We start from the raw sequence: 23,588 nt of genomic DNA on the forward strand, positions 1-23,588 counted from the left end.
ATTGTTTTATTAGGCTACTTTCCCACAATGAGCTTTTGGTGAATTTTCAGTGTTGCAGATTTTCTGAACAATTTTTGCACCCATTAAGCAAAAGAGGTTACTTGCATTTTTACTAAAATATGCAACGTTAAAACCTCACCAAAAACTCATCCTTGGAATGTAGCTGATTTGACATGTCACTATGCAAATCAATTTTTCTCCCTGAATTTAGGCGAATTTGACAAATTCCAATCATGTAGGATTTTAACCTTTTTAGTTGTGACATATACGATAAAGTTATATTGTCAATCACGGCAAACATAAAACTGGCTAAAAAAAACTCAAAAACCAAAAATACAACAGATATAATTGTTAAAATAGAAAATCAAGCATAGGAGAAAACAAAAATAAAAAATATGGTGGAGTTGAATTTTTAAATATTCCACAATTAGAAAAAATTCACCGAATTAAAACGTTACCTTACATGTACCCCCAAATAGTTTCAAAAACATTTTCAGGTCATCGGTTTAAAAAAACAAAACAAACAAAAACAAATAAAATAACAGCTATAATTGCTAAAATCAAGCCGAAACCCAAAAATAATTCCTGCAGGCTAACACTGTCTTAGTGCTTAAAGGGTTAAGGGGAAAAGAAGATTTCCTCTTGACAGTAAGTTTTTCGCTGACTTTGAATCTGATGTAATAACTGATGTCACGGCAGAGCTCCTATAAATTTCACACCTAACTAGAGAATATTTTTAGATAGCGAAGAACCTCAAAAGCAAAAGGAAGAAGTCAATCCTGGAGATAAGCAAGTAAGTAACCAGTGTGTAAACCATGTATTGATTGTTGGGACTTTAAAAATTCTTCAGTCCACAAATAGTTTATGGCTAAGAACCTGCAGATAAGTTTTGATTTTTCTTGTAGCGTACTGTCAGTCAATAAATTGTTAATGATAAGTTTAATTGCTAACAGATCATCATAGGTCCGTATGATGACTAACGTGTCGATTCCTGTTACATGCGATCACAATCACTCAGTCCGATACCGGTCCTCCAGTTACGTTCCCAAAATGAGTTTTTGATGAGTTCTTGATGTTGCAAATTTTCTGCACCATTTCATCATCGATCAAGTCAATCAGGTTACTTGTGTTTCTTCATCGCGTTTGTGAGTATTTTTTTTTTACCTGTGTTTTTATCGTCAAAAACTCATTATGGGCACACAGACTAAAAAAAAGGCAGTAACCTAACTTATTTAATAGGTGCCGAAGTCTGCAGTCACATACGGTGACTGCAGACTTTAAGCTTATAGAAACATTTTAAAAATAATATAAAAATTTGTAAAAATTAAAAGTAATCTTAACAAAATCTACATATATGAAGATGGTAAATACTTCTTTCCTTTAGATACATCTGTGATTGCTGTCATGGGCATATGAAGAATCTGATACATTTCTTTGCTGTTTCTTGCGCTCTAGTCTGGAACTTCTTTGATATATTATTTCAAAACTGATTTTCTTTTTCCTTTTTTTTCTGCTTCACTTCTGCTTTACTTTTTCTTTAGACTAGAGCCTAGAATTATACATAATTTTCCTCCATGAACGGTCTGACTATTGATTTTTATATTTTGCTGCATGACATGATCTTAGTTGACCTGACATTAGATACCACAGCTCAATTTGCAGGCCAGAATTTTTTTGTAAAATTTGTTATGCCAGTATGTGTTTTATTATCTGAGGCTTATCATTTAAGCATGTTGCCTTAACCTCTACTAAAACCATCACCTCAATTTCCGCCTTGTCTGGTAATGTCGCCATGGAGGTGTTGGGTAACATGGTGAAGAAAATATTTCAGTAGAAGACACCTTGCTCCATTACATTTCCTGAGTGGTCATTCTTCAGTTTGCGGGCATTGTTCTCTCACTGGGAAAATGAGAACCTGGATATTACTTTCACGAAAAAAGGATGGTTGGCACAATAAGGTTTCGTTGAAGGGTTGTCCTCTGAATACAAGTTATCATTTATCCAAATGGCAGATGATAACTTAACAGTCGGTGAGGTCTGATAGCTATGACCCACAAAGATCATCAGGGTGGTGCACTTTTACTACCCTTAGGTTGGAGGGTTGGTGCTGATACTCAACCGATGCTGCATTGATTACCTATGGGGCTACCAAGGATGGCATGTGACATTTTCCAGGAAGTCCTATAGGTAAGGAATGGAGCATCATTCGGACATCAAACCTGCATATCCATGTTGTCATGGTGAAAAATGTGCCCTGTAAAGAATGAAAATTCCCATTACAATGACTGGTGCATGTCCCAGAGGTCAGAGCCTGTAGATGACTAGATCCTCTCTTGGAGATACATGATAATTTGTTTTCATTGGACAGCCCCTTTAATGTCTGTGTGTCCTTCTTTATGAATACTGGAAAGATAAAAGGGAAAAAATGCATTAAAATGAATTTAAAAAATTGGATTTTTAATGACCATTTGCAATAATTTTTAATTTTACATGTGCAGCTTTATGAACTGTTCTACTGTCCACCAGCAAAGTTATGGAGAACATCACAACAGCATTTCCATTCTTCGATATTACACTACTGGATGATACTACCGTCAATACCACCGATTCCTACGGCGAAGAGATTGTATTGCATATTGTGGATTATTTCTCTTTGGTGATCTACTCTTTGGCTTTTCTACTGGGGACCATCGGGAATGGACTGGTCATCTGGTTCACAATCTTCAGGATGAAGAAAACGGTCAACGTTATTTGGTTCCTTAATTTGGCAATTGCTGACTTTGTGTTCACATTATTTCTCCCCTTGAGCATAATCTACCTGGCAAACAATTTCTACTGGATCTTTGGAAACTTCATGTGCAAGTTAAACAGCATGGTGGCTTTCCTCAACCTGTATGCAAGCGTTTTCCTGCTTACTGCCATCAGTGTAGACCGTTGTGCCTCTGTCATCTTCCCGGTTTGGTGCCAAAACCACCGAACTCCGAGGATGGCTTTACGTGTTGTCATGGCTGTTTGGATCCTGGCTTTTATATTAAGCTTGCCATACTTTATTTTTCGAGACACCTTAAAGACAAAGCATTATAAAATCATTCTTTGCTATAACAACTTTAAACGTGGAGAGTCTGAAGACATTGGTATATCCCGGCACAAGGCAACAGTCATATTTCGATTTTTTGCAGCATTTATTATTCCTTTCTCGATCATTGTCACGTCTTACTCTGTGATTGCCTTCCGCATCCAAAGAAATCACATGACCACCTCTTCCAAGCCCTTCAAAGTAATCATCGCGGTGATAATTACCTTCTTTCTTTGTTGGCTTCCTTACCATATTTTCTCAATACTGGAATTCCATTCAGCTTATCGGGATGATGATTATCTATCTGAAGAAGTTCATATTGGGTTTCCTCTAACCACTAGCCTTGCATTCATGAACAGCTGTGTCAATCCTTTCCTCTATGTTTTTATTGGTCGGGACTTTAAAGATAAATTTGGGAAGTCCATCCAATCCATTTTTGAAAAAGCTTTCAATGAAGAGTCAGTGCATAAAGACCTGAAAAGCAAGACCAAGTCTACATCTGCATCCCAAATCCTCTGATTCATAGAGACACCTTCACATTTGAACTTTTTGTTTGGCTATAAATGTTCCCGTACATGTAATAGACCGAACGATCGGTAACGTGGATCATTAGAGGTCTTTTATTTAAAGTATTGAAACTGATGTTTTATCCTACTACATTGAAGAGTTTGACTTTCTAAAGGCAAAATCAAGCTCAACTCCAATGATAACGTATGCCATTTTCATGTCCTTACTCAATAGATCAAACAAGCTGTCCCAATAATTGGCTAGTTTTAACCCACTCGCGACCAGAGGTATTTCCATTTTTGCGTTTTATTTTTTTGCTCCCCCTTTTCCCAGAGCTATAGCATTTTTATTTTTTAGTCAATATGGCCATGTGATGGATATTTTTTTGTGGAACAAGTTGTTCTTTTGAACAACACTATTGGTTTTAACATATCATGTACTGGAAAACGGAAAAAAATTCCAAGTGTGGTTAAATTGCAAAAAAAAAGTGTAATTCCACAGTTGTTGTTTTTTTTTTCACAATGTTCACTAAATGCTCAAACTGAACTTCCATTATGATTTTCATAGACAAGTTCATAGACACCAAAAATGTCTAGGTTTTTTTTTATTTAAGTGGTGAAAAACAAATTCCCAAATTTGGTAAAAAAAAAAAAATGGCTTCAATTTCCGAGACCTGTAGTATCTCCATTTTTCATGGCCTGGGGTTGGATGAGGGCTTATTTTTTGCGCACCGAGCTGATGTTTTTACGTATACAATATTGGTGCAGATACATTCTTTTGATTCCCCTTTATTGCATTTTATTGCAATGCAACAAAAAAAGCATAATTGTGATGTTTTGAATTTTTTTTCTCGTTATGCCGTTTAGCCATAAGGCTAATTCATTTTTTATATTGATAGATCGGGCGATTATGAATGCGGAAATACCAAATATGTGTATGTTTCATTTTTTTTTATGATTGTTTTATTTTGAATGGGGCGAAAGGGGGTGATTTGAACTTTTGGATATTTTTTTACTTTTTGCATGCTTCAACAATCTACATGGGAGACTAGAAGCTGCAGTACTTTGATCGCTTCTGCTATACACAGGTGATGATCAGATCTCCTGTGTGTAGCAGAAATGCTCACTTGCTTTGAGCGCCGACCTTGGGGTGGCGCTCATAGCAATCTGGCGGTGACAACCATAGAGGTCTGCTGGAGTCCCCTGGTAGTCATGCTGACCCATCAGTGACCAGCGATCATGTGACGGGGTCACCGATGGGTGAGCTCATAAAAGGAGAACCTGCTGCAAAAATTCCAATTAAACAACTGTAATTGGTAAAATAACCTGGCATCAAATGTTCAATTCCCCTATAGCGCCACCACAGGACAAATTAAGTATTACCCAGTGTCCTTTAAAAATAAATGCATGGATGGATGTCCTGGCTCCTCCCGAGTTAGTGATCTTCTTTGCTCTATTCGATAAAGATCCCAAATAAGAACCTAAGGATGAATTAATACCAGTTACACTCCCCTGTTTGTGCAACTATTATGAAATGCTTACTTGATGTCATGATCGAGAAAACAAAGGGAGCTTTATTTTTGGTTTTACAGTATGTGACTCTTCTGCTCTCATTTATGCCCGTAAACTTTTTTGCAACTTCTCAAAAGTGCCAATAGGGAAGAAAAATTGCAAATTTTTACGTAAATATGGGTCTAGCCAAATAATGCGATATTTTACAGCACCAAAAGTTATGCAAATTACCTTGTGAATTCCCTGCATTAATATTATCAAAAATTATAAGTAGTCATTTAAAGGATCCTGGGAGTGTTTTTTTATTTCTTTATTACACAGAATGTTTTCTTTTTTAGATCACTTTCTACTTTGAAGGAAATATTTATTCAAATATTACATGTGAAAATTCACTTACTGTGTCCTAAATTTTGACATTTTTCAAATCAATTCACTTTTCAGTCCAAACTTTCAAGCTAGTTAAATTCATTATATATATATATATATATATATATATATATATATATATATATATATATATATATATATATATATATATATATATATATATATATATATATATATATATATATATATATATATATTTTTTTTTTTAATAGTAACTAAAGATCTATATTTTGGAAATATGCCTGTAAATCAATATTTAAGACATAGATTCAAGTGGAAAAAAATTCTGGGTGCCAGCAGCCACCACTAGGAGGAGCCCAAGAGCTTAGTGTATACTTTGTTATTATTGTTTTCAACTTGTAAATAGGAAGTGTGCGGGAAGCTCCTTAGCTCCCTCTAGGGGTGGCTTCAGGCAGGTAGAACTTTATCGAAAATACATTTTTTACCAGCATAGAATTTTAATGATATTTTAGAAAAAAAAAAAAAAGTGTTCATGGAAGGGTCATTACTTCAAACTAATACAGTAAAATTTGTTATGCGATATTGTTACTAACTTCTAAAAGGAAATAAACTTTTTAATTTGATTTTTGTTTTTTTTATCCTCAACACAATGATAAAAAGGAACCAGAAATCAGAATAAAACAAAACAGTTTTACACCATGACACCTCCGGTCAAGGCTGATCTGATTGGGATACTAAGATAGAAAATGAACGGTCTGTATCTGGAAACTAGAGATGTGTGTTATGACCCCAATGGCGAGGGTCTCAGAGGAACGTGGAAGTCTGCAGAATACAAAAATCCAGCTCATAGGGCAGTGGTAACTGGGTTGACCATATATCTACTCCTAACGCCAACACTAGAAGTAGCCGGGGATCATTCCTACGTTGATTCTAGATGACACGCGCCAGCCGGAGAATCTATCTACCCCTAGTAGAGGAAAACAAAGACCTTTCTTGCCTCCAGAGAAGGGGACCCCAAAGCTGGATAGAAGCCCCCCACAAATAATGACGGTGAGGTAAGAGGAAATGACAAACACAGAAATGAACCAGGTTTAGCACAGAGAGGCCCGCTTACTGATAGCAGAATAAAGAAAGGTAACTTATATGGTCAACAAAAACCCTATCAAAATCCACACTGGAAATTCAAGAACCCCCGAACCGTCTAACGGTCCGGGGGGAGAACACCAGCCCCCTAGAGCTTCCAGCAAAGGTCAGGATATAGATTTGGAACAAGCTGGACAAAAATACAAAACCAAAACAAATAGCAAAAAGCAAAAGGCAGACTTAGCTGATATAACTGGAACCAGGATCAGTAGACAAGAGCACAGCAGACTAGCTCTGATAACTACGTTGCCAGGCATTGAACTGAAGGTCCAGGGAGCTTATATAGCAACACCCCTAACTAACGACCCAGGTGCGGATAAAAGGAATGACAGAAAAACCAGAGTCAAAAAACTAGTAACCACTAGAGGGAGCAAAAAGCAAATTCACAACAGTACCCCCCCCTTAGTGAGGGGTCACCGAACCCTCACCACGACCACCAGGGCGATCAGGATGAGCGGCATGAAAGGCACGAACTAAATCGGCCGCATGAACATCAGAGGCGACCACCCAGGAATTATCCTCCTGACCATAGCCCTTCCACTTGACCAGGTACTGAAGCCTCCGCCTGTAGAGGCGAGAATCCAAGATCTTCTCCACCACGTACTCCAACTCGCCCTCAACCAACACCGGAGCAGGAGGCTCAGCAGAAGGAACTACAGGCACAATGTACCGCCGCAACAAGGACCTATGAAATACATTGTGAATAGCAAACGACACAGGAAGATCCAGACGAAAAGATACAGGATTAAGGATTTCCAATATCTTGTAAGGCCCAATAAAACGAGGTTTAAATTTGGGAGAGGAGACCTTCATAGGAACAAAGCGGGAAGAAAGCCACACCAAATCCCCAACGCGTAGTCGGGGACCCACACCGCGGCGGCGGTTGGCAAAGCGCTGAGCCTTCTCCTGTGACAACTTCAAGTTGTCCACCACATGATTCCAGATCTGCTGCAACCTATCCACCACAGAATCCACCCCAGGACAGTCAGAAGGCTCCACATGACCCGAAGAAAAGCGAGGATGGAAACCAGAGTTGCAGAAAAAAGGCGAAACCAAGGTGGCGGAACTAGCCCGATTATTAAGGGCAAACTCAGCCAACGGCAAGAATGTCACCCAATCGTCCTGATCAGCAGAGACAAAACACCTCAAATAAGCCTCCAAAGTCTGATTGGTTCGCTCCGTCTGTCCATTAGTCTGAGGATGGAAAGCAGACGAAAACGACAAATCAATGCCCATCCTACTACAAAAGGATCGCCAGAACCTGGAAACGAACTGGGATCCTCTGTCTGACACAATATTCTCAGGGATGCCGTGCAAACGAACCACGTTCTGGAAAAACACAGGAACCAGATCGGAAGAGGAAGGCAGCTTAGGCAAAGGAACCAAATGGACCATCTTGGAGAAGCGATCACATATCACCCAGATAACGGACATGCCCTGAGATAGCGGAAGATCAGAAATGAAATCCATGGAGATATGTGTCCAAGGTCTCTTCGGGACAGGCAAGGGCAAGAGCAAACCGCTGGCACGAGAACAGCAAGGCTTAGCTCGAGCACAAGTCCCACAGGACTGCACAAATGACCGCACATCCCTTGACAAGGAAGGCCACCAAAAGGACCTGGCCACCAGATCTCTGGTGCCAAAAATTCCCGGGTGACCTGCCAACACCGAGGAATGAACCTCGGAAATGACTCTGCTGGTCCACTTATCCGGGACAAACAGTCTGTCAGGTGGACAAGACTCAGGCCTATCAGCCTGAAATCTCTGCAACACACGTCGCAGATCCGGAGAAATAGCTGACAAGATAACTCCATCTTTAAGAATACCAACAGGATCAGCGACTCCAGGAGCATCAGGCACAAAGCTCCTAGAAAGAGCATCGGCCTTCACATTCTTTGAACCTGGTAAATACGAGACAACAAAATCAAAGCGGGAGAAAAACAATGACCAGCGGGCCTGTCTCGGATTAAGGCGTTTAGCAGACTCGAGATACATCAGATTTTTGTGATCAGTCAAGACCACCACACGATGCTTAGCACCCTCGAGCCAATGACGCCACTCCTCAAATGCCCATTTCATGGCCAACAACTCCCGATTGCCCACATCATAATTTCGCTCGGCAGGCGAAAACTTCCTAGAGAAAAAGGCACAAGGTTTCATAACAGAGCAACCAGGGCCTCTCTGCGACAAAACGGCCCCTGCCCCAATCTCCGAAGCATCCACCTCAACCTGAAAGGGAAGTGAGACGTCAGGCTGGCACAAAACAGGCGCCGAAGTAAACCGGCGTTTCAACTCCTGGAAAGCCTCCACGGCAGCAGGAGCCCAGTTAGCTACATCGGAGCCCTTCTTGGTCATATCCGTCAAAGGTTTCACAATGCTAGAAAAATTAGCGATAAAACGACGGTAGAAGTTAGCGAAGCCCAAGAACTTCTGAAGACTCTTAACTGACGAGGGCTGAGTCCAATCAAGAATAGCTCGGACCTTGACTGGGTCCATCTCCACAGCAGAAGGGGAAAAAATGAACCCCAAAAAGGGAACCTTCTGTACACCAAAGAGACACTTTGAGCCCTTGACAAACAAAGAATTTTCACGCAAAATTTTAAAGACCAACCTGACCTGCTCCACATGCGAATCCCAATTATCAGAAAAAACCAAAATATCATCCAGATAAACAATCAAAAATTTATCCAGATACTTCCGGAAAATGTCATGCATAAAGGACTGAAAAACTGAAGGCGCATTGGAGAGCCCAAAAGGCATCACCAAGTACTCAAAATGACCTTCGGGCGTATTGAATGCGGTTTTCCATTCATCACCTTGCTTAATGCGCACAAGGTTGTACGCACCACGAAGGTCTATCTTGGTGAACCACTTGGCACCCTTAATCCGGGCAAACAAGTCAGACAACAGCGGTAAAGGATACTGAAATTTGACAGTGATCTTATTTAAAAGCCGATAATCAATACAAGGTCTCAAAGATCCGTCCTTTTTTGCCACAAAAAAGAATCCTGCACCAAGAGGGGAAGAAGACGGACGAATATGTCCTTTTTCCAGAGACTCCTTGATATATGAACGCATAGCGGTATGTTCAGGTACCGACAGATTAAACAGTCTTCCCTTAGGAAATTTACTGCCTGGGATCAAATCTATAGCACAGTCACAGTCCCTATGAGGAGGCAGTGCACTGGACTCAGACTCACTGAAGACATCCTGATAATCAGACAAATACTCCGGAACTTCCGAAGGCGTAGAAGAAGCAATAGACACAGGCAGGGAATCCTCATGAATACCACGACAGCCCCAACTTGAGACTGACATAGCCTTCCAGTCCAGGACTGGATTATGGATCTGTAACCATGGCAGCCCTAAAACGACCAAATCATGCATTTTATGTAAAACCAGGAAACGTATCACCTCGCGGTGTTCAGGAGTCATGCACATGGTAACCTGAGTCCAATACTGCGGTTTATTTGCTGCCAATGGTGTAGCATCAATACCCCTAAGAGGAATAGGATTTTCTAATGGTTCAAGAGTAAATCCACAGCGCTTAGCAAATGAGAGATCCATGAGACTCAGGGCAGCACCTGAATCTACAAACGCCATGACAGGATAAGATGACAGTGAGCAAATCAAAGTTACAGACAGAATAAATTTAGGTTGCAAATTACCAACGGTGACAGGACTAACAACCTTAGCTATACGTTTAGAGCATGCTGAGATAACATGTGTAGAATCACCACAGTAGTAGCACAAGCCATTCCGGCGTCTATGAATTTTCCGCTCATTTCTAGTCAGGATTCTATCACATTGCATTAAATCAGGTGTCTGTTCAGACAACACCATGAGGGAATTTGCGGTTTTTCTATCACATTGCACCGAATTAGGTGTCTGTTCAGACAACACCATGAGGGAATTTGCGGTTTTGCGCTCCCGCAACCGCCGGTCAATTTGAATAGCCAGTGCCATAGTATCATTCAGACCTGTGGGAATGGGAAAACCCACCATAACATTCTTAATGGCTTCAGAAAGGCCATTTCTAAAATTAGCGGCCAGTGCATACTCGTTCCAATGTGTCAGCACGGACCATTTCCGAAATTTTTGGCAATACACTTCAGCCTCGTCCTGCCCCTGAGACATAGACAGCAAGGCCTTTTCTGCCTGAATCTCAAGATTGGGTTCCTCATAAAGTAAACCGAGCGCCAGAAAAAACGCATCAAGATCAGCCAATGCCGGATCTCCTGGCGCCAGCGAAAAAGCCCAATCCTGAGGGTCGCCCCGTAAGAACGAAATAACAATTTTTACTTGCTGAGCAGAATCTCCTGATGAACAGGGTCTCAGGGACAAAAACAATTTACAATTATTCACGAAATTCCTAAACTTAAACCTGTCTCCGGAAAACAGTTCAGGAATCGGTATTTTAGGTTCTGACCTAGGATTTCTGATAACATAGTCTTGTATGCCCTGCACACGAGTAGCCAGCTGGTCCACACTTGTAATCAAGGTCTGGACATTCATGTCTGCAGCAAGCATAGCCACTCTGAGGTAAAGGGGAAGGAGAAAAAAAAAACTCAGAATCTTCTTTCTTATAATCCCTCTTCTGCAATGCATTAAACATTTAATACTGGCCTGGCAAACTGTTATGACCCCAATGGCGAGGGTCTCAGAGGAATGTGGAAGTCTGCAGAATACAAAAATCCAGCTCATAGGGCAGTGGTAACTGGGTTGACCATATATCTACTCCTAACGCCAACACTAGAAGTAGCCGGGGATCATTCCTACGTTGATTCTAGATGACACGCGCCAGCCGGAGAATCTAGCTACCCCTAGTAGAGGAAAACAAAGACCTTTCTTGCCTCCAGAGAAGGGGACCCCAAAGCTGGATAGAAGCCCCCCACAAATAATGACGGTGAGGTAAGAGGAAATGACAAACACAGAAATGAACCAGGTTTAGCACAGAGAGGCCCGCTTACTGATAGCAGAATAAAGAAAGGTAACTTATATGGTCAACAAAAACCCTATCAAAATCCACACTGGAAATTCAAGAACCCCCGAACCGTCTAACGGTCCGGGGGGAGAACACCAGCCCCCTAGAGCTTCCAGCAAAGGTCAGGATATAGATTTGGAACAAGCTGGACAAAAATACAAAACCAAAACAAATAGCAAAAAGCAAAAGGCAGACTTAGCTGATATAACTGGAACCAGGATCAGTAGACAAGAGCACAGCAGACTAGCTCTGATAACTACGTTGCCAGGCATTGAACTGAAGGTCCAGGGAGCTTATATAGCAACACCCCTAACTAACGACCCAGGTGCGGATAAAAGGAATGACAGAAAAACCAGAGTCAAAAAACTAGTAACCACTAGAGGGAGCAAAAAGCAAATTCACAACAGATGTGCAAATCTGCTGAAATTAGACTTTAGCAGATTTGCTCAAATTGTGGATAAAGTTATTTGATTTGCGTCTAATTTACTTCATGCAAATTGACTTTGCCTTAAAGGGAACCTGTCACCCCCCCAGGGCGTTTTTAAGTAAAAGAGCCACCTTCAGCAGCACTAAGGCTGCATTCTGTGAAGGTGGCTCTTATGCTTAGAATCCCTAGGAACGCAGAAATAATCATTTTTATAAATTGCCCGCCATACCTCTATTGTGTCCCAGAGGTAAGTCTTCTCCCCCGGTGTCAACCGCCACCGAGACGTCAATCATCCTCCTCTTGCTTCTGTGTGCCGCCTTCTGATCCTGTTACATGCCCAGCGCCTGCGTGGAGCGGAGACCACAGATTCCGCCCCGCAGTGTGTTATGATGTATTCACACTGCGGGGCTGGGAATCTGGCGCCTGCGCAGTGGAGCGGGTCATCGTGCTCCATTGAAGATAGTGCCGAACTCTCGCGAGACTTCACAAATATCACGAGACATCAGCACTATCTTCAATGGAGCACGGTGACCCACTCCACTGCGTAGGTGCCAGATTTTCAGCCCCGCAGTGTGAATACATCATAACACACTGTGGGGAGGGATCTGTGCCCTCCGCTCCACGCAGGCATTGGGCATGTAACAGGATCAGGAGGCGGCACACAGAAGCAAGAGGAGGATGATTGACGTCTCGGCGGCGGTTGACACCGGGGGGAGTAGACATACCTCCAGGACACAATAGAGATATGGAGGGCAATTTCTAAAAGTGATTATTTCTGCATTCCTAGGGATTGTAAGCAAAAGAGCCACCTTCACAGAATGCAGCCTTAGTGCTGCTGAAGGTGGCTCTTTTACTTAAAAACGCCCTGGGGGGGTGGACAGGTTCCCTTTAATTGAAAATAATAAAAGATATTTATTATGCTCTGATGTCTTCTGAACCCAACGCATAATAAAATATTGGCCCAAAAGTGGTTAAAAAACACCTTGTCTCTGTCATCTGTCCTCGGAGTCTCATTCCATGAACTCCTGCTATTGTCTTCATTCTTTAACAAAGCTTTGGGTGCTGACTAGGACTCAACACACATTATGACTTCATGGCTTATGTGGCCTCATGCAATGATTTAGTCCTCCGTGACTACATGGTACAATACAAATGATGACATCATAACTTGAGTTATGAGAAGTCCTTTGAGCTGAAAACTGGGGTGAAGCTATGGTAGCAGGGACACAAGTAGAATGAGGGGAGCATAGTGTCTCAGTTTTAAACCCTTCACAACCCATATGAATCCATCAAAATGAAGTTGACTAGATTCAATTTTATTGGATTCATTCAAATCAAATCCCCAAATATTTGGATTTGCTGGAATCTGCAAATTTTGGGAAATCCTAAATTAATTAGTTTAATTTAGAATTGATTCACTCAGCCTTACCACAAACCCATAATGTGCTATTGACGTGAAAGGGAATATTGTGTCCCCCATTACACTTTTCTGAGATGGTCCAAGAGGTCAGATCTCTCTGACCCAGCATTTATGACTTTTCTAGTGGATTGGTGATAGATTACTGTGATGACACAGCTTTTATTCTTAATTATGGCACACACATATTATTCAGCAAGCCGAGGGACATGAGCTTTTGTTCATATGAGTATGAACATTGACTCTTGTTGTAGGTTGAATTGATGTTTGTTAAATTGTTAAATGCTTGCTGACTTCCTATTGTATCAGTCCCTGCAACTTATTGTTCTGCTATCCTTCAGGAACAAAGACGCAGGTTAATTGAACAATCGATGTTTGCTAAAGTGATGAATACCTGCTAACTGATTATTGTGCCAGTATTTGCAGCTTGTTGTTCTCCATACAATGAAGGACAAAATATGCAGGTTAATTGAACACTCGAACAATGAGAAATGAAATCCCCCCACCTCCCTCAAAACATGTGGACAATGGCCTGAAGGACAACTGTGGGTATAAAAGGGACCTCTCTCCTTCTGCAGGGAGACTTTAAAGGACAGCAGCCAAGACACTATGGTTCCAACCAGAGGTATAAAGATTTGATTCACTGCCCATCACTAAACCCATGGAGACATTTGGAGAACCCAAGTTGGGACAATCAGGTCACCTGACAACATACCTGAATGTACTCTGTCAGCTTCCTAATCTTGTCACTACCTTTTCTCTGTGTGTGTCTGCTAAAAGCCGGGTGCCACTACTTGGGGTAATTGACCCTGAAAGCTCCGAAGACGCAGATGCGCAGATGTTCTAATTACCGGCAAGCCAGCGGAAGGGTGAGACTTTGTCATTTGCACCATCTTGTGTATTTTCTGGGACTGTACTATATATTATTGACTGTTGGTGATCCAATAAATTATCACCATAGTTTGTTACTCTCACCCTGTGTTTTCTGAGTAGCATTCTGCCCACGGAGAAGGAGTGCGGGATGAGCCCTTGTTCAAGCGGTGTTTCTAAAGACAGTCAGGCCAGCTGACGTGAGCAACCACTCACCCTTGTGTCTTCACATTTATTTTGGTTAAAATGCTCCATTAACTCACATTTGAATCTTTGCCATGCCAAAATCCTGCTTTGGATCTGGATTTGGTGACTGGTCAAATGTCTTCACCAACATCAATACTATAACTCTTCTTGATGGTTCAGCTATGACAAAACTATCCATAGCCCAGAAAGTTCTCATATTTGCTGATGTTTCGTAAATTGAAGATCAACTGAAAAAATACTCTCATCTCTTACAATTGGTAATACAACCTATCCTTGCACAATGGTCATCATCTGCTCCTGAGTTTATTCACTATATTAGCCTTATGACTTTCTTTATACTACTCTAGGTGAAGGTACGCATGGGTTATCCTCAAATCTTAAAAAGATAGTAGACTGAAGTCTCATGTTGACAAGGGACCTCTGCACTTCCCCCATTCATTCTAGGTTTAGGATGCCGACCTCATATTTGTACTCTAAATTAATTTCCTGTTTACTTGTTACTGATTAATCCTCACTTGACTTTGTCTTTGCTATATCCCTACCTTGACCTGTGCCTATCTATAATGAATACTGCCCTTCAAAATATACTTCTTATCTGCCTGGGGGAAATTCTCTCAGCAACAAGGTTGAGGATGAAGCCCTTAAACCCTGCACCCTTGTCTAGGCTACTTCTCGAATTCAATGGTGCCCCATTAGGTCAATCCCCTTTTTTATTATACCTTATCTAAAGCAAAAAAAAATGGACTATCTTTATGGTTCTTGGCTCAAAGGTAACACATTTTTTTATGTGGATCACTTCAAATGGCAGAGTTTAAAGAATGTAGCAAGTCATACATTAGTCCCAGTGGTTTAAACTAGTCCATGTGACAAAAGTGGATATTCCTTTGATTTTGAAATCTGCACGTTAATTTCTGAAAGGAAAATGTCTGATGCATAGAAAAGATTTGTGATCTCCTTCATCGGCCCTATATTGTAATCTACTACTGCTTGGCAAAATATACTGCGATTCTGTCCAGTGTGGATGTAACCTAAAAATCTACAGGAATTTGAATATATTGTCACACACCTAATTATGATGATGCAGATCTTTTGGGATTCTACTAGAGATGAGTGGAACTTTTGAAATTCAAATTAAATTAAAATTTCCTGGCTTTGCTGAATTTTCCCCAAAAATTTTATTCACGGCAAATACATATACGTGAATCTCCATACTGGAAAGCTTGTAATTGCTCTGAAAATACATGTGGGAGAGAGGAGACAGCATCCCACTGACCATAAGAGCTAACACTCTGCAGAAGATACAGAGAGTGATAGGATTCTGCTGACCATAAGAGCTTGCACTCTACAGGAGTGACGTAGAGAGAGAGAGAGGATGCCGTTGACCACCAGAGCTTACACCCTACAGGTCCCCAATAACCATAAGAGTTTACACTCTACAGGAGAAAGAAAGGACCCCACTGACCATAAGAGCTTTCACTCTACATGAGAGAAAGGCCCCCACTGACCATAAGAGCTTACAATGTACAGGAGAGAGAGAGGACCTCACTGACCATAAGATCCTACACTCTACAGGAGAGAGTGAGGACCCCACTGACCATAAGAGCTTACACTCTACAGGAGAGAGAGAGAGAGGACCCCACTGACCATAAGAGCTTACACTCTACAGGAGAGAGAGAGGACCCCACTGACCATAAGAGCTTACACTCTACATGAGAGAAAGGACCCCACTGACCATAAGAGATTACACTCTACAGGAGAGAGATGACCCCACTGATCATAAGAGCTTACACTCTACAAAAGTGAGAGACAGAGAGAAAGAGAGGGAAAGAGAACTACACTGACCATAAGAACTTGAATTCTACAGGAGAGAGAGAAAGACAGGGAGAGAGAATCCCGTTGACCATAAGAGCTTACACTATACAGGAGAAAGAGAGGACCTGACTGACCATAAGAGCTTACACTCTGCAGGAGAGAGAGGACCCCACTGACCATAAGAGATTACACTATGCAGGAGAGAGAGGACCCCGCTGACCATAGGAGCTTACACTTTACAGGACAGAGAGAGGACCTGACTGACCATAAGAGCTTACACTTCTACAGGAGAGAGAGGACCCTACTGACCATAAGGGCTTACACTCTGCAGGAGAGAGAGAGGACCCCAATGACCATAAGAGGTTACATTTTACAGGAGAGAGAGGACCCCACTGACCATAAGAGCTTACACTCTACAGGAGAGAGAGAACCTAACTGATCATAAGAGCTTACACTCTACAGGATAGAGAGGACCCCACTGACCATAAGAGCTTACACTCTACAGGAGAGAGAGAGGACCCCACTGACCATAAGAGCTAACACTCTACAGGAGAGAGGGGACCCCACTGACCATAAGAACTTACACTCTACAGGAGAGAGAGAAGACCCCGGTGACCATAACAGCTTATACTCTACAGGAGAGAAATAGAGAGGACCCAACTGACCATAAGAGCTTACACTCTACAGGAGAGAGAGGATCCCACTGACCATAAGAGCTTACACTCTACAGGAAAGAGAGACTTACTCAGTGACTCTGGAAATGTAAAATGACTCACACGTACAAACTGTGCTCCATTGGGAACTGCTGATCTGTGATTATCCCAGTACTTACCACCACTGTACAAGGTATGATGAATTCACTAGATTTCATAGCTGCAGGGCATTATGGGAAGGCCCTTCTCGGCCATGCAAAAAGACATTCATCTGATATCTGATGCTTCAGAAATGTGGAAAATGGTGTTGGGCAAGTTTTTGTTTTGCAAACCACAAATTGAAACTCAAAATGTTTGAATGCACATGAAACTGCAAATTTCAGGAAATTCGACTGTAGCTCAATCCTTTGTGGATCTATCTACTCATATCTACATTCTTTGGTTTTGACTTTGGGTTAAACTCAAGACCGATGTATAAGTGATATCTAGTTTTTCACTTTTTAACTTTTAAATATGAATCTGAATTTTGTTGCTTGAAATACCCCAAGGCAAGTTCTGAAGAAGTGAAAGACACGTGAAAGGTCATGGTGGGCTGCAGACAGGTAGACTTGATTAGTAGACAAGGCAAGTCAAATGCTAAAGCACAGACCAGAACAAAACTCTAGTAGTGAGAAGAACCTAATGGACCTTTGGACAATGCTTTGGTGGACACTAGACCTTTACAAACCTGTGGGTCAACTAACATGCACTTCAGAGACTTCATCAGGTGAGCCTGGGTACTCCGGATGGGAGCATGGTGGAGGACAGCAGGACTTTGGTCCCAGAAGCTTCAATGCTGTTGGCAGCAGAGTAGAGCAGAACACCAGGTATGGACAACCTCAGGTAACTGGAGCATGATATTTATTAGCATAGTTTAATTGGACATGTAATGGTCACATTATGTTTATATAAACGTGTATTTTATACTGCAGCTTACATTTTAGAAAAAGGATGTCGTGTGAAAAGAAACTTTGCAGACCAAGATGTCATCAGAACTTGTCCAAGAAATCACTGGTCTTTAGTAAGGACTGATAGAAGCCTCAGATATCAAGATAAGCAGGTGAGGAAAAGAAAGAGTTAAAAGTAATGATATATTCAGCGAGAAACATTTAGAGCGAGAAGATAAGAGAGGCTTCACAGAGCCATGATATACAGGTTTATTGGGCTATGACTAGGGTTGAGCAAAACGGATCAGACAAAGTAAAAAATCGCCGACTTTCGGCAAAGTCGGGTTTCATGAAACCCGACCCGATCCTAGTGTGGGATCGGCCATGAGGTCGGCGATCTCCGCGCCAAAGTCGCGTTTCATATGACGCTTTCACCACCATTTTTCAGCCAATGAAGGAGGACGCAGAGCGTGGGCAGCGTGATGACATAGGTCTCGGTCCCCACCATCTTAGAGAAGGGCATGACAGTGATTGGCTTGCTTTCTGCGGCGTCACAGAGGGTATAAAGGGGCGTGCACGCCGACCGCCATCTTACTTCTGCCGATTTTAGCATAGGGAGAGGTTGCTGCAGCTACATCAGAAGAAAGGATATAGTTAGGGAGGGAAGATTAACCCCCAAACTGCTTGTGCTGTAGCGATTTCCACTGTCCAACACCACCTTTTTTTTGCAGGGACAGTGGAGGTTATATTTTTGTGCATCAGCTCTGTAGCTTATTAGGCTGCCTTATAAGGCTCCCTGATAGCTGCATTGCTGTTTGCATGCCGCTGTGCAAACCAACTGCTTTTTTAAAAGCAAAAATCCTGTTGCTCCTTTCTGCACAGTTATCTTGTTTATTTGTCCACTCCATACTTTTGTGTGCAGCCGTCCTTTTTATTGCTGCCATACTTGTCCTGAGATCATTGTAGGGAGATTGAAATTGTACTACAGTCCTTGTATTTTTTCATATATCTTCCAGCCACTTTCTGCCACTTACATTGTGTTGTTTTATACACTGGGCCTGAGTTTTGGTGCAGTCTCCCCCCAAAAAAAGGGAGATTAAAATTCTCACAAAGTGGATATGCTACAGTCCTGTTAGTTTGTCGTATATCAGCCAGCCACTTTCTGCCACTTACATTGTGTTGTGTTATACACTGGGCCTGAGTTTTGGTGCAGTTTCCCCCCCAAAAAAGAGAGATTAAAATTCTCACAAAGTGGATATACTACAGTCCTGTTAGTTTGTCGTATATCAGCCAGCCACTTTCTGCCACTTACATTGTGTTGTTTTATACACTGGGCCAGAGTTTTGGTGCATTCTCCCCCCAAAAAAGGGAGATTCAAATTCTCACAAAGTGGATATACTACAGTCCTGTTAGTTTGTCGTATATCAGCCAGCCACTTTCTGCCACTTACATTGTGTTGTGTTATACACTGGGCCAGAGTTTTGGTTCAGTCTCCCCCCCAAAAAAGAGATTCAAATTCTCACAAAGTGGATATGCTACAGTCCTGTTAGTTTGTCGTATATCAGCCAGCCACTTTCTGCCACTTACATTGTGTTGTGTTATACACTGGGCCTGAGTTTTGATTCAATCTCCCCCCCAAAAAGGGAGATTCAAATTCTCACAAAGTGGATATACCACAGTCCTGTTAGTTTGTCGTATATCAGCCAGCCACTTTCTGCCTCTTACATTGTGTTGTGTTATTCACTGGACCTGAGTTTTGGTTCAGTCTCCCCCCAAAAAAGGGAGATTCAAATTCTCAACAAGTTTATATACACTCTCTACCTTGTTTTACAGTACCATATAACGGTTGTTATTTTGGTTAGATATTCCAAAAAATGAGGAAGTCTGGTGGAAGAGCCTGTGGGCGGTCGTTGCCAGCTGGTACTGATGGTGGTGGTGGTGCATCTGGTGGTAGTGGCAAAAGCACATTAGCACCTAAGGCTGGAGGTGTTGAGCCACCGTCATTGTCTGGCTACACAAGGCCTCGAAGGCTCCCTTATTTGGGAGTAGGAAAACAGCCTTTAAAGCCGGAGCAGCAGGAAAAAGTTTTGGCTTTCCTTGCTGACTCAGCCTCTAGCTCTTTCGCCTCCTCTTCAGAAAGTTCCAAATATAAAGGCAGCGAGTCGTCAGTGGATTCTCCCGGTCAGGAACAAGACGTTTCCTTGTGTCCTTCACCAAAACCAAAAGTGAAGGATGCGTCAGGCGACAGTACAGGTTACTCCTTGGAGCTCTTTACACATACTGTGCCTGGGTTAGAAAGGGAAATTGTTAACTGCCCATTACAAGATGAATAGGACATGGAGTGCACTGATGCACAGCCACAGCTAGATTATTATGCTTTTCCATTGACTCAGATCACTACATTGCCCTCACAGTGTACTGAGCCAGAATCTGACCCTGATGAGACTATGGTGCCCCATCCCGAACGCTATAGCACCTTACACGTTGACACAGAGGAAGGTGCACATGACATTGAAAAGGAGGTGATAGATGACCTAGTTGTTGACTCAGATTGGCAGCCATTGGGGGAAGAGGGTGCAGCTGCCAGTAGCTCAGAAGCGGAGGAGGATGATCTGCAGCAGCCATCTACATCGCAACAGCTGTCACCTGGCAGGCCCGTATCAGTCCAAAAACGTTTGTCAAAAACAAAAACAGTTTTAGGACAGCGTGGCCATCCGGTTAAAAGTAGCACAGCATGCAATGCCTGAAAAGGTATTCCATAGTAGGAAGAGTGTAGTGTGGCAATTTTTTAACCAAGATCCGAATGATCAGTGCAAAGTTATCTGTAAGAAATGCTCAAAGACCTTTAGCAGAGGGAAGAATCTTCAAAATTTAAATACAACGTGCAAGCTTAGACATTTAACCAGCATGCAGTTGCAAGCCTGGACTAACTACTAGGGTTGAGCGACTTTCACTTTTTTAGGATCAAGTCGGGTTTCGCGAAACCCGACTTAGTCAAAAGTCGAGTCGAGTGTAATCGTCCGATCATCGCCAAAAGTCGGGGATCGACCGAAACACGAAACCCAATGCAAGTCAATGGGGAAGCATAGTCGGCAGTGAGTGGAGGCCAGGAAAACACCTACAGTGCCCATTGTAATGGTAAAAACATCCATTCTTGTTACTGAAGCTTGTCAATCTTAATTTACTTTATAATAATAGTTAGGCATTGGAAATTGGGGGTCATTTGGCTAAAGTTGTGGGGGGTAGGGCTGGTTCAATTTTTTAGTGGGCCCAGGAAACGTGGACTACGTCACGGCAGTGGAGCAGTGAGAGGTAAGTATTTCAACTTTGCAAGTGCTGTGATCCTGAGCAAGCAGGGGGGGCCGACTCGTTGGCATTGGCACTGGCACAGGGCCCCTCAAAGTACGGCGGTGTGTTTGCACAGCGGGGGCGCCTCCCACTGGCAGCGACACTTTTGTGTACTCTGAGGGGCCCTGTGCCAGTGATGTCGCCAACGAGTATGCCCCCCCATCTGATGAAGGAACCTGCACTTTCATCTGCACCTTCCTCTTTGTCCCTGTGTAAGGTGGTGTAGTATGCGGGAAGGGGAACCTGACTTTCAGCAGGGTCAGATTGTGGCTGTGTAGCGTGCAAGGGGAATGTAGTGGTCTGGGTCAATGTACCACAAGACTCATCTAGCACTGGCTGGGCAATGGGCAGGATGAGGAGGAAACACAGATATAGGCCCAAATAATAAAGTGGGCTAAATGCAGTTCAAAATTGGTAACAGGACTAACCAGGCGGCATTGCTTTGTTCAGTGGAGTAGAAAACCCAGGAGCGGCAGACACGGCTTTAAGGGTCCAACCACACTAGTAGACCCAATGCAGTATTACAAATATAGGCTGAAAGCCTGAAGATTGAAGCTCTGGAAAATAACACAGGACAACACCAAGTTGCGGCAGACACCGTTACTAGGCCCAACCAAAATAGTAGGCCAACTACAGTGTTATATAAACAACAACTTAATGAGAGCCTGAAGATTGAAGCTCAGCTCTGTTCAGTGGAGAACAACAAGGAAGCGGCAGACACCGTTAGTAGGCCCCAACCACACTAGTAGGCCAACTGCAGTGTTATATTAACAACTACTTAATGAGAGCCTGAAGATTGAAGCTCAGGCAAGTAAACCTGGAGAACATCTTGTAGTGGCAAACACCGTTAGTAGGCCCCAACCACACTAGTAGGCCAACTGCAGTGTTATATAAACAACAACTTAATGAGAACCTGAAGATTGAAGCTCAGCTCTGTTCAGCGGAGAACACCAAGGAGCGGCAGACACCGTTAGTAGGCCCCAACCAAACTAGTAGGCCAACTGCAGTGTTATATAAACAACAACTTAATGAGAGCCTGAAGATTGAAGATCAGCTCTGTTCAGTGGAGAACACCAAGGAGCGGCAGACACCGTTAGTAGGCCCCAACCAAAATAGTAGGCCAGCTGCTGTGCTATATAAACAACAACTTAATGAGAGCCTGAAGATTGAAGCTCAGCACTGTTCAGCAGAGAACACCAAGGAGCGGCAGACACCGTTAGTAGGCCCCAACCAAACTAGTAGGCCAACTGCAGTGTTATATAAACAACAACTTAATGAGAGCCTGAAGATTGAAGCTCAGCTCTGTTCAGTGGAGAACACCAAGGAAGCGACAGACACCGTTAGTAGGCCCCAACCACGCTAGTAGGCCAACAGCAGTGTTATATTAACAAAAACTACTTAATGAGAGCCTGAAGACTGAAGCTAAGCTTTATTCAGTGTAGGAGACAAGCGAGGGGCAGCAGATACCGTTACTAGGGCCCAACCAAACGAGTTGGCCAATTGCAGTTTAATATTTAAAATGTAGGCCAAAAGCCTGAAGCTTGAAGCTCAGTAAAACCAAACAGGAGAAAACCCAGGAGCAGCAGACACCGTTAGTAGGGCCCAACCACACTAGTAGGCCAACTGCAGTTTAATATCTGATAATATAGGCCGAAAGCCTGAAGACTGAAGCTCAGCTTTGTACAGTGAAGGACAACACCAGGGAGCGGCAGACACCGTTAGTAGGCCCCAACCACACTAGTAGGCCAACAGCAGTGTTAGATAAACAAATACTTAATGAGAGCTTGAAGATTGAAGCTCAGGCAAGTAAACCTGGAGAACACCTTGGAACGGCAGACACCGTTAGTAGGCCCCAACCACACTAGTAGGCCAACTGCAGTGTTAAATTAACAACAACTACTTAATGAGAGCCTGAAGATTGAAGCTCAGGCAAGTAAACCTGGAGAACAACTTGTAGTGGCAGACACTGTTAGTAGGCCCCAACCAAAATAGTAGGCCAACTGCAGTGTTATATAAACAACAACTTGATGAGAGCCTGAAGATTGAAGCTCAGCTCTGTTCAGCGGAGAACACCAACGAGCGGCAGACACCGTTAGTAGGCCCCAACCACACTAGTAGGCCAACTGCAGTGTTATATTAACAACAACTACTTAATGAGAGCCTGAAGATTGAAGTTCAGGCAAGTAAACCTGGAGAACACCTTGTAGTGGCAGACACCGTTAGTAGGCCCCAACCAAAATAGTAGGCCAACTGCAGTGTTATATAAACAACAACTTAATGAGAGCCTGAAGATTGAAGCTCAGCTCTGTTCAGCGGAGAACACCAAGGAGCGGCAGACACCGTTAGTAGGCCCCAACCA

General features: G+C 42.6%; 1 protein-coding gene across 1 annotated transcript; it reads left to right on the forward strand.

Moving 5' to 3' along the window:
* The first annotated feature begins 206 nt into the window (after positions 1 to 206).
* LOC143770425 (chemerin-like receptor 1) lies at positions 207 to 5,563 on the forward strand. Its single transcript, XM_077260044.1, has 2 exons — positions 207 to 793; positions 2,499 to 5,563. Exon 2 carries the CDS (start codon positions 2,534 to 2,536, stop codon positions 3,593 to 3,595), a length of 1,062 nt encoding a protein of 353 aa, XP_077116159.1. The 5' UTR covers positions 207 to 793; positions 2,499 to 2,533; the 3' UTR covers positions 3,596 to 5,563.
* Positions 5,564 to 23,588: the final 18,025 nt, after the last annotated feature.

The sequence above is a fragment of the Ranitomeya variabilis genome, chromosome 4, assembly GCF_051348905.1.
Source record: "Ranitomeya variabilis isolate aRanVar5 chromosome 4, aRanVar5.hap1, whole genome shotgun sequence".
NCBI lineage: Eukaryota > Metazoa > Chordata > Amphibia > Anura > Dendrobatidae > Ranitomeya > Ranitomeya variabilis.

What these genes read in the sequence shown, in the direction of transcription:
- LOC143770425 (XM_077260044.1), top strand. Translation starts at nt 2,534, where the DNA reads ATGGAGAACATCACAACAGCATTTCCATTCTTCGATATTACACTACTG.